This window comes from Paroedura picta, chromosome 12 (genome assembly GCF_049243985.1).
Source record: "Paroedura picta isolate Pp20150507F chromosome 12, Ppicta_v3.0, whole genome shotgun sequence".
Lineage (NCBI taxonomy): Eukaryota > Metazoa > Chordata > Lepidosauria > Squamata > Gekkonidae > Paroedura > Paroedura picta.
The window spans coordinates 13,497,811-13,510,051 of NC_135380.1; the positions used below are offsets into that span (position 1 = coordinate 13,497,811).

Genomic DNA, 12,241 nt, shown 5'->3' on the forward strand with positions numbered 1-12,241 from the left:
AGCAGCAGCAGCAGCAGCAGCAGCAGCAGCCAGCGCGGGTCTCCTCAGCACCGCGCCAGGCCAGGCGGAGCCGGAAGCCGGCGAAGGCTGAGCCAGCGGCTGCGGGAAGGCAGGCGGCAGAAGCAGCAGCAGAAGCAGCAGCAGCAACAGCGGCCGCTCCATGGCGCTGAACCTGAGCAAAAACGGGCCGGCGCTGCAGGAGGCCTACGGCCGGGTGGTGGCCTCGACGAGCCCCACTGACTGGTGAGGGGGAGCCTCTCCGCGGGGCCTGCCTGCCTTGCCCGGCCGGCCGGCCTTCTCCCTTCGCGTCCCGGTCCCGGGGAGCGGCGCCGGCTCCCTCGGGGGGGGGGAGGGGGGGGGGCGCATGAGAAGGCATCCTCCGAGGAGTGGGGCCGACTCAGCCCCGGCCGTGGGGCGCCAGGGGGGAAGAGGAGGAAGCGCCGGGCTTCCTGGGGCTGAACCTGGGGCGGTGGGTGTGGCGGGGAGAGCCGGGGCGCCGACTGCATCGAAGGGCTGGGCGTGTGCGTCGGGGAGATGTGGCTCCGAGGTGGCTGGTGGGGCACTTATGGGGGCAGCCGTGAAACGCGCTGAGGTTGTTGGGGGGGGGAGGCTGTTGGTAGGCGAGCCCTGAATTGCAAGCCTCCCCCTCCTTTTTGGACCTGCCCTCCCCCTGAGGAACCAAAAATGCGGTCTAGGGGTTTCTTCACAACAGCCCTGTGAGGCAGGGGCAAGAGCTCGGGATGGGCTAGGTCTGTAGAGACCCTGCTTCAAATCCCGGCTTACACCAGTGTGGGGTGGCCCTGGAATGGGGTCCCCACTCGGCCTTCAAGCTGGCTGAGCGACCTTGACCTGGCTGAGCGCTCCTACCTAGCTGGGTTGTTGTGAGGCGCAAATGGAGGAAGGGAGAGCTTTAGGCAATGCCCTGGGCTCCTGGCAGAAAGAGTAGGGCAAAAGTTTGCTGGATCAATAAGCTTCGCTGTGAAGCGCGCTGGCTGACCTTGGGAGAAGCATTGTTGCCTAACCCTGCCGCACAGGGTTGTCTTAATAATAAACTGAGTAGGAGCGAGATTAATGGTTTATGAATGGGGAAGGAGGGACTGGGGGGGAGGGATTGTTTTATTTTTGGTTTAAACTTGTCACTGCTGTAAGTGTAAGCTACCATGAGGCAGGAGGGAAAGCTGGGTAAACATATTTAAATAAATATATGTTGCCCTGAGCTCCTTGGCAAAAGCGTGGGATGGAGATTTGCCAAAATGTGGTTAGGCCAAGGTAGCTTTGTGGCTGGTCAGGGGCTCTGTCATCGAAGTATACGCTCTATCCACTCTGCTTTATAGTTGCTGCACATAATTTGGTGGGAGCAAACGGTAATGACTGGGGAAGGCACTGGCAAGGCCACCTTGTATTGAGTCTGCCAAGGAAACGCTGGAGGGCGTCACCCCAAGGGTCAGACATGACTCGGTGCTTGCACAGGGGATACCTTTACCTTTTATAGGTACCTGTGGTCTGGATGTTATAGGCATGGGTTGTATTAGTCTCTTCCTAGGCCTATGTGATGCTTCTGCCCTATGTATATTGTAAACCATATTGCAACAGATTCAGGGATGGTTGCAAAGTCACAGAGGCTTATGAGTTCTGTTCAAACTCAAAACGAAACTGCTGTGGCATGTGCTGATAAGCATGCCCTTTCTGTGTGAGAGCTTTCTGCAAACAAAGAAAAATCAAGGCAATTAATCCCACCCTTCTCCCCCCCCCCCCAACCGTATCCTAGGGTCTGGATATTTACAATGTTCTGCTGGGAACTAACCAGCCAGGCAGACATGGAAGCAAATCCGTATAATGAGGAAGTTGTAATTGAGGAAGCAAAGATGCACATTAGCATGTGGTTGTGAAGCTGTAAGGAAAACTTTTTAGCCTGTGTACGACAGAGTATACTCCCACTGAATTGATCCATAGATAGGCAGAGATACAGCTTGACTGGCAATTTAAAGAGAATTGCATGAACTTGGGGAGGTGAGGAGATGAAAGAAGGATGGCTGGCAAGTTGGGATGCTCCTGGAGAAGGGAAAATTTGTCAGGAATGGGCAGGAATTCTCAACGCCAATGGGATAGAACCAAAATGAAAATAGTGAGAGGCATAGAAGTATGGAGTAGAAATGAACAGCTGTGTTTGCCCTGAGGATGTCCATAGATATTTGTTGAGACAGGGTGATATGAAGATGCTAAACCTGTTCTTATAATTGTGCAAATTAAATAGTTACTTTGATTTATCTCATTGTTTGTTTTATCCTCTTAAGGGCTCTATTTACCTATGAAGGTAACAGCAATGACCTGAGAGTGGCTGGCACTGGAGGTGAGTATATTATATATATATATATATTTGGAGAGTATATTTAAGAAGTTTCTCTCAATATGTATGACATTACCTTTAAAAAATAATGACTGAGAAGTTTCGGCTCAGGTGCTACCCACCCACCTAGGTGCTGGCTTATGATGACATATGTGCAATTTGTAACATGATCCAGTTGAGGTATCTGTCTGACAATGTTCCAGTTGCATGTAACTTTTCTGCACACACCAAGAAAGGAGTAGTCCTTCAATTTTATGCCTGTTGCTGCTTGTTCAGGCACAAGGTAGATCCTGGGAAGTGTCCCAGACCCAGCCCTGTGAAATGGAGTGTGGGAAGTAATGTGGAAATATACCTTCTCGCTGGCAGTGGAAAAGAAGCAATACAACATATACTGAGCATTTTTCTTGAGTTATGTGAAACATAGAGTTTAGAAAACTTTAAACCAACCTTTGTGTACTTCTAAGGTGTCTTTTTAAGGCATAAGAAAATATTAAAGAAAAAGTATACTAGCAGGGGTAGACTGAGAAGCAAAAGTGGCCCTTGAAAGGGCTTAATTCCTCCCTCCAAGTGGAGGGGTGGAAGGACCAAAAGCTGGCTCTCATGTGCCAGTGGGTTCTCCCCTACATAGGGCCAGAGCAGCTGTTGTCCTTGTGGCTGTGGCAAGTGCTGGTCCGTCCTAGGATTTGGGCAGCTGACTTCTTGGAGACTACAAGAACTGACCAGAACGGGATGAGAGTCACTCCTTACTTGGGCTTGGGGTGGCCTCAGTAAGGGTAGTTAGCCTTCCAGGCCATTGGCCCACTGGCTTCCCCCCCCCCCCCAGTGTCCTTAATGGCCGATGTGCGTCTGCCTACCAGGCAGGTTGCCTGATTTAGCACTGTATTTAATGTGTGAAGAGTTATGTATAATGTGACAAGGTCAAACAGCATGTTTTTAGTGGGAAATTCTAAGAAACTTCATTTGGATCTAGCCAGAGTTGTTGTTGTTGTTAGGTGCGAAGTCGTGTCCGACCCATCGCGACCCCATGGACAATAATCCTCCAGGCCTTCCTGTCCTCTAACATTCCCCGGAGTCCATTTAAGTTCGCTCCGACTGCTTCAGTGACTCCATCCAGCCACCTCATTCTCTGTCGTCCCCTTCTTCTTTTGCCCTCAATCGCTCCCAGCATTAGGCTCTTCTCCAGGGAGCCAGAGTTGAGGAAGTGTGAATGAAGTATTGGGGAAAAAAAACCATGTAAGCCAGAATCAGAAACCTTAGTTTGGGTCTTGGCATGGTGTTTGAATTGACAAACAAGAGTTATGAGTATTGTACTAGGGTCACATTGTGAGAAGACACTGGAAAAGGCATTAATGTTAGGAAATGTTAAAGGCAGCAGGAAAAGAGGAAGACCCAAGATGAGATGGATCGTCTTTATCAAGGTTCTATGACCCTCAGTTTGCAAGATTTGAACAAGATTTAATAACAGTATGTTTTGAAGGTTATCAATTCATAGGTCATCAATTCATATCAATTCACCATAAGCAACTTGGCAGCACTTAAGAAGTACGCACACAAACAGGAGGTCCCTGCTACAGCAGTTGGAGAGCCAAGCAGATGGAAGATGGAAGCTGACAAAAGGGACTAAAGCATACTGTAGTTTACCTTTATGTTTGGAAACTCAAACCATGGCTTTTAACATATGATGGAAATCTGGATTTGGGGTGATGTCTAAATCAAATTGTGATATTGTAGCTTTAAAGTGACCGTCCTTTGATGTTACCAAGTACCTTCTTCCTGGGACTGAACTCTGATGCTTTTATCAGATGTGTAGAAAACCTCTGGCAGATGCAGATTTTTCACTGTGGCTGCTTTAGTTATCATAGTGCAACATCAACAAAATTTATTCTTTGTTTACAACTGTTAAGGGCATTGAGCCTCTTTTCCTGGAAACCGTAGGGTGGTGGGGATCTCTGGCAAAGAGAACCTCAGTTCAGGAACATTGATCATTTAGGTGTGTGTGTGTTGTCTTTTTAGCTGTAGAAAAGGGAAGTAGCTCAGAGCGTTGAGTAGTTCACTAACCTTAGTTTGGGGAAGACTACCCAAGAGGAGAAGTAAAAGTTCAGCGGTGGCTTGGACCAAAAGCATTTGTTCACATTCTGAATGTTTGCAGGTGGCTGCTTCCTATTGAGAGGAACTAAAATTCTTGACTTAGCTTGAAGGAAGTCCTCTGTTATAAGAAAGGCTTTTTGAGTGAAAATTGTTTCATTGGAAGGGAAGAACTGCTTTGTGGGTAAACTGCATTTCCTTTGAAACTGTTGCATCAAATTCTAAGCAAAATATCCTTTCTTAAGGCTGCAGTCCTAAGCTTACATAACAGGAAGTTGTCTCCCATTGAACCTGGTGGGGCTTCCTTCTGAGGAAACATGTTTCGATCCAGGCAGGCCACTAGTGAGATTGTTAGGATGCACCACCTTCTTGCATCAAGAATTCCTGTTTCTGCTAAGACATACGCCCTCAAGTTCTGCTGTGAAAATTTAAATGCACAAATTATGGAAGTCAGCCAGTAATGCTTTAATGTCTTAATTGTGCAGAGAGTGCATTTTGTCACTGTAGCACTGAGATGTTTGTTGGCAGTGAAGAATGTAATGGTAGGAACTCGTGAGAGGTATGGGCCAAAGGTAGTGTTGGGAATTGGAGGGCAAGAACCTGTTTTTATGGGTGGGGGCAGGGTGGTAGAAATGATCTGGGGAAAACGAGGAACAGCCTGCTACTTCCAACCGTAAATTAAGTACCTGTTTTCCTGAAGCTTGTACTTAAAACTATTTGCTTGGTCTTATTGTTTTTCTAATCTAATGAGTTATAACTGTTTAAGTTCTGCTACTCGACTTTGTGTGCCCCGAGTAACTTCAGTAGGAACTGTAGAACTGCAAGAGTGGTTATTTTTGTGCCTAATTAGGTAATGGTGCTGCAATAATTCTAGAAAAATATTTTGACCTTGCTCAATGGTCCTGTTAAAAAATAGTGCCTACAAATGTTCCTTTGGTAACAGTTGTTTGAACTGCATCAACCATAGCAGCTGGATTTTCCGATATAAATTCATAGTGGCTTGTAAACTGTTACCAAAGCTCTTTTCATTGCTTCACATTCAGTGCATTGAACAATTCCTAGCTCCCTTGCTCTTAGAAAGCTGTACAAGAGGTTAGGTTAGGTTGAAAGGTTGTTGTTGGGTTTGTTTTTGATCTAATGCCATCCAGCACGCTTCACAAGTTGAGCAGGAATTTGAATGTGGAATTTTCCGTGGCCTTCTGTATGTTGTGGAAGAGTTATGTAAATGATAGTCCAAATAACTGTGGAGCTAGCTCTGTAGTCCAAAAACCTTTCCTTTGAACCAAAGCACCCTGTTTAGCACAGCAAATTGCTTTTGACCCCAAACTAGAATGGACTTTCCAAAACAATTTGAGCTGTGTAGGGGGCAGAAGTAGATCTTCATGGTGGGGGGCAAGCCTAATACGCCCCTTTCATTGGAAAAAAAATCATTGTTTCCTTCTCCTATGTTGGTAAACAATTCAGGCAAAAAGAAATTACACACTTTAATAGTACAGTGTGTGCATCTAGTGTTCTGTACTTGCATGGCCAGATTTGGTTGACTCACTTGGGTTACTTTCACTTTACTTTTCTTTTCTTTTTTTTCTTGCCAAATAATGATTATGTATAGATGGTGGTCTGGAGGAGATGGTGGAAGAACTCAACAGTGGGAAAGTGATGTACGCTTTCTGCAGGGTGAAAGACCCCAACTCCGGTTTGCCCAAATATGTACTTGTTAACTGGGTATGTGGAATGTAATTCCATTTATTTCTGCAACTTTGAGGGTCATATTTTTCTTTATTTAAAAAGTTACAGTACTCTTTTCTATATAATGAAATTAAGCATAACATCATTACTGATGTACAATAAAATCAGAGTCCAGTAGCACCTTTAAGACCATCAAAGTTTTATTCAAGGCGTGAGCTTTCAAGTTTGAAAAGTCAAGAGGTATTGATCCCTTTTATGACCCAGAATTCGTTCTCCGGGATCTCAGCCACATGACTGACTACCTGGTCCTTTTAACTGGAGATGTTTGGGGAATGAACTTGGGACCTGTATACAAAGTGTTCCATTGAGCCTTACATCTTCCAGTCACTGACTCTAGATCAGGGGTAGTCAAACTGCGGCCCTCCAGATGTCTATGGACTACAATTCCCATGAGCCCCTGCTGGCAGATGGAAAAAGCCCTGATCTAGATGGAAAAAGCCAGAAACATGGGTGCTGCAATCATGGGGGCAAGTCCCATTGACTATAGGTTTTCACATATTTTGTGTTTCTTTATGCTGCTGGTGAAACATTTTAATTTGTTCAGTTTACATTCCTAAATATTTAAAGAACTAAGCCTGCAAATATATTTTCTGCTCCAGGTGAAAAGTGGACTTTTTATGAAGCCTAATCTGACTCACAAAAGATGCAAGAGTGATCCAGCAGCATTGCAATCTTTAGCTCCCCTTGATACTCATCAAAAGTGTCAGGGAAAGGCTGTGAGTGTAAAAGTAAACACGTGGTAATACTTAAGGATAAACAAACGAGAAAGAAAACTAGCTGCTGGAAAGTGGGTAAATAGATTTGCCTTAGTGGCTGCTAGTTGGTAGGCCCCTAAGACTTTTGTGGGGGAAACGACATAAACATGAAAGGTTTTGCAGATGTTCCTTATGCTTTTTTTTTTTAGTTCATTTACTCATTTTACTATATTTTTGACTTAATACGAGTTTTGCTTTTCAGCCAGGAATTTGTGCCAAAAGCAACTCAAGGAAATCAAAATATAATAAGTCTTATGACTAAAGTTCAGTATAAATGTCCTTTAGAGAAGGGTTCTCAGCTCAACTGCATTTGGGCACAGTGAAGGGCTGTTTGGTTCCTCATCCTGATGGCCCCATGGAGGGCAACTGGAAGCTCGGGGGGGGCGGGGGGGCGGAGAAGCTCTTTACCGGAATGGAATTGTGGTGCAGTAAAAGGGTGCCCCGTTTTAGTGCTGTCCTGCTGGGCAGTCCTTCAGTGAAAGAGGGATTTTATATTGATAAAATGGTTGTTAATCTAGCCTAGTGTTCTGTGCATTCTTTAATAACAATCTTTTGCTTTAAGGGTATAAGAGATGGGTCTTGTAATTATAAATGGTTATAAATAAATACAAATAAATCCAATAAAGTTAATATAAATAGGCTGGGGGTGAGTTGAATGAATGCAAAGCACTGTTAGGTATTTGTCTCATTCTGATCTTTGCTTTCAGTAATGGGGGGTGTCCCTCTGCCCACTTTTTTAAACATCCAGCTTGATCAAGAGTTCTAGAGAACTCAAGAACTTGCATACTCTGTTGTGGTATTTTAGTTGATCTTAGAAGTATTATATGACTTTGGGGGGTGCTCTTTGTACCTACATTTTTGGTCTATCATGTGAAGTTTCTTTTCCTTATTTTTGTCCTTCATGTGGAAGTTGACAGCTCTGTGTATATACAATAACTAATCCATTAAATGAGGGTCAAAAGTCACATTTCCGATGCTTTCTTTTGGTAGATTGGAGAAGGTGTAAACGATGTGAGAAAAGGAGCCTGCGCAAACCACGTCAGCACTGTAGCAAACTTCTTAAAGGTATTTAATCTTCATTTTATTCTCCGTAATCCCCTTTTCTTTCAGTTGAATGCCCTCCCACATAAACAGCTTTGCAGTCTTTGTGCAAAAGGCAAATCCTACTGGAAGCTCAAAACTAATGCTTTGTGTTCCTCCATTTCCTTAAGTGGGATGTTTCTGGGGGAGCTGCATACAGGGCCAATTTTCTTCAGGTGCAAGAACCATGAAAGCATCTGGTCCTCTTACTATAACCTGTTTAGAAGCTGAGCAGCGGGGAGGAAGCAAGCAGTCACCCTAATAGGCAACACTAATCTTGAAACAGCATCGGATTTCCACACTCCTCCCAAGCTGCAACACATTCTTCTATCTTCCAAAGTCTACAAGCTGTGGAGTTTTCTCTCAGTGGTCAAACTGCAAAATGGTTTATTTCAGACCCACCAAGGCGGATGAGGTGTGAGTCACATTCCAGTAGTTTGTATTGGCCACTATCCAGTCAAGGCCCTTAAACAAGCACCAGATACTGAACAATACAACTGAAAGAGATGGAGTTACTGAGTAACTGGAAGAGCTTGCTTTGCAGTATTTCAGTCCCGCATTTAGTCTTCAGCCTCACACCATCACAATTTGGGGCTCCTTTTAGTATTTATTTCCTGCCAAGTATCCCAGCTACTTGGCTTGGGTCATAGTATGCAGTTCAAGCTACGCAAAGGGAAGTTCATAGGCCCAAACAGATATGTCAACTTCCAATCACAAGGGAATGGTACACCATGCTATCTTAGGCTTTGCTGTCTCCACATCTCTTGTAGTTTGTGCCCCAAACATATCCACTAGCCCCCCCCACTTTGATTTCTGTGCTCAGAATATATTGCACAGATATGTGGAATCTGCTTAATTTTGCATATGCTAATTGATTCATTTTGCAGAAGATTTTGCCAAGGAATGCTGAAGGAGAGGGGGAGGAATGGGGAATTGAGTTTTTCCTCAGACTCACTTTGGCTTTAGCATGTTCAGCAGAAGCTTCCTGAATTGGGAGCCAGAAAAGGTTTTAAAAATGAAAATTGATATTCTCATCCAAAATATGCATATGATTCACAGTTCTTGTCTTTGCTAGGAATAAGAACAAAATATAAGCAGTTCAGCCTTCCTACTTCCTTTTCCTGACTCCTTTGAGCTACTGTCATAGTCTTTTTTTAGACTTAATAGTTCTCTGAACTATAATTTGTGGACTGCTGACCACTTTAAACTCTGATCTGTTGCATTTCTATAATTGGTGCAAGAGAAAAATATGAATTTTTAAACAGTACTTGGCATTGTCTGTTCCTTTGTTTTGCATTTCTACCCTTCTCAGCTCTGGCTTGCCATGACTGGATATTGTTTTTTTTTACAGTGAAAATAAACTCCCTACCAATGCTGCTGAATACAATAATACCCCAGTTATTATGGAGCAGTAGACTATAGTGGGGTGTATTCTTCAGTTAGCTTTCAACTGTATTTTGTCTGCGTTGTTTTACAGGGTGCTCATGTGACGATAAATGCTCGGGCTGAAGAGGATGTGGAACCTGAAGTTATTATGGAGAAAGTAGCCAAGGCTTCAGGAGCAAACTACAACTTTCACAAAGAAGGCAGCAAGTTTCAAGATGCAGGTCCTCAGGCTCCCGTGGTGCGTTCCTCTAGACCAGTGGTCTCCAACCTTTTTGCGGTTGAGGACTGCCTCCGGGGGTGGGAGAGAGCCAGCTGCCCGGGCGCTGCGCATGCACGGCAGCTGCATGCAAATGCGTATGCACCGCTGGCCCAGTACCGAGGCCTTCGCAGCCCGGTACCGGGCCATGGACTGTGTGCCACAAGAGGCTCTTGCTCCTAAAAGTAATCATATACAAGATGGAGGACTCTGGGTTTGACAGTGAAATCCTAAGAATAAGCTCCCGCTGAATATAATAGGACTTAATTCTGAGTAGAGTGTCTGGGATTGTTTGCTCAGTCACCCAGATGAATAGCCGGGACATTGGACACTTCTGCCTGGGGCTTGGATCAAAATTAGCCTCTTGTATTGAGGGTAAACCATTAGTAAGCCAAGTCTGTTGTGTACAGCTTCACACAAGACTGTTTGTCTTGGAACTTCATTGTTATAATACAGAGGATAGGTTTTGACAGTGCAGTGGCTCAAAGGTTTAAAAAGGAAAAGATATCTCTTCCCTAGGTAGAATTTCTGGCCTACTTGGCAAATTTAGCAAGTGTATCTCTGAAACTGATGGGCAATAGGCCCTTCTACAGAATTAGATGTGAAAGTTATCCCTGCTGATTTATTTTTTAAAAATCCATGAATCTTTCTTTGGACTTTTAGAATTAATTCTGTCTTTTTCTTTTAAAAAGAAACACTACCTAAAGATGCAGGGTTAATGTCTTATGGAGAATGTAGGTAGAAAGACTTGGCAAAATGGAAGAGCTTGATATGATTTTCTGTTGATATTCTACAGTTCGTACTGTGCCACTTATAAGTCTTACATGACCTAAATGTTTTGTGATTAGAGTAGATAGTGTATGTTATCTTCTGTATTATATAATTTGGTTCATATTTGCAAGATTTCCATGTAGCTTCTGTACAAAGGTGTGGGAAGAAATGACATTTGAAGACAGTACTTGGAAACCCATTTGGAATTGTAATTGCACACTTTCCTAAATGGCATGTCTCTGATATAATAACAGCTAAAAATGTACAACTGTATTACCTCAGCAAATACTTATAGTTCTCTTTGCTGGAAGTATGAACACTTTGGTATCTTGGGTGGCAAGTCTGTAATTATTGTTTTCTTGTCTTGAGGAAATGTGTGTGGAAAATTGGTAGACATCCTATATCTGACTCTGAACCCGGCACCTTTGCAGATCAAAAAACCCAGAGCTTGGGGACAGCTACAGATAGAGGATATTGCAAAAAAAGTGAAAAAGAAATTATTTTTTAAAGTAATATTTTCAGGAACGATTGAGATCTCATGACATTGTGTCAGCTGCATGTGGCATGTGGGTGGGAAAGCTGCAAGGAATGGTGAGGAAGAATATTGGGGAAAGAAGACCTGGATCTGCCCCCCCCCCTTCCCCAGTGTTGCAGGCAGGTGACAAGGAGGGCAGCAGGGGAGGAGGAATGGAAGCCACCTCATCACCTGAGCTACCACTGCTCGTTTCTGAATGATATGGCTGGTATTACTTGTTCCCCACTTGTCATATTGAATCTTAAAATTATTCTTTTGCATATTATTGACCTAGATTCAATTCAGTTTGACTGTATCCACACAGAGATCAACATAATGCTGTATTTATTTTGGCAAAAATGTACATAGCTAAGATACAGAAGACTTCTAAGTAGCCTTCAGAGAACTGGTGGTTTACTTAAATGCTGGGAATTTAGTTATGACAGAGGTAATATATCAAACTTGGGTAATACATGCTCAGCTTGGTAAGCAGAAGCCAAGAGGAAAATAAGTATCTGTATTATGCTTGTACAGAAGCAGACTTTACTATTACAAGACACAGGATCAAAATCTACATGTAACAAATGATCTGTCAAAGAAGCAGCAGTGGTTGTTATAATAAGAGATTTCAGGGCTCTTGTGTTTACTGGATGAAATTGCTTTGGTGAGAAAGAAATTGACAGTGATTGTAGGAAAAGAAATGTTGGGCTTGGGTGCAGTTTGAGGAAACTAAAGCGTAAACCATTGCTGCTGGACTCTGGAGAGCTAAGGCGGAAGTCTGTAATCGTGTTAGGTTTGTGAAGGTCTTCTTGCTTTTGCTTTTTATTTTAAAAAATTATCTTGCAGATAAGAAAATTGACAGTCTTGCCTTTGCTTTGAAACTTTTGGCAGGCTTTAAAGATATGTTGCTCAGCCTGTTCAGAATGTGTCCTGCCCCCACCCCACCCCACTGGGCCATTATGCCCTTGTCTTTTAATCCTTGTAGTAGAGGAAAACATTGCTCCTTCAGTTTTCTTTGTCTTTTCCCATATAGATTATTTTCCCTGGGCTTGATGCTGTTGGGAAGTGTGTGCCCCAACTCGGCTTCCCTACAGCATTATGGTGCATCCATGCACTTCCCCAGTTTTCTCTGTCTCTTCTTTGAGCCTGCCAAATCTGTTTTGCGGAAAACTTTGCAACATAGCCTGAATACCTTCTGTGTGAGTGAGAAAGTTTGCCTTTTCCCTGGTCCCACCTGTACAGCAGCCATTTTCCCTGCCCCAATTTCCACCATGGTCATTTCTTTTTCCGCCACTGGAGGG

At 43.8% G+C, this 12,241-nt stretch overlaps 1 protein-coding gene across 5 annotated transcripts in view; it reads left to right on the forward strand.

The window, feature by feature from the left end:
• DBNL (drebrin like) overlaps positions 1-12,241 on the forward strand; it is a 29,205-nt gene continuing 16,964 nt past the window's right edge. Inside the window, exons 1-5 of one of the 5 annotated variants that reach the window (XM_077304854.1) lie at positions 1-243; positions 2,295-2,350; positions 6,042-6,154; positions 7,924-7,998; positions 9,491-9,637. In XM_077304854.1, coding sequence (XP_077160969.1) covers positions 161-243; positions 2,295-2,350; positions 6,042-6,154; positions 7,924-7,998; positions 9,491-9,637 — 474 coding nt within the window. In that variant the 5' untranslated portion in view covers positions 1-160. Of the gene's footprint in view, positions 244-2,294; positions 2,351-6,029; positions 6,155-7,923; positions 7,999-9,490; positions 9,638-12,241 lie in introns of all 5 variants that reach the window. The other 4 variants (XM_077304852.1, XM_077304851.1, XM_077304849.1 and 1 more) reach the window with 4 other exon arrangements.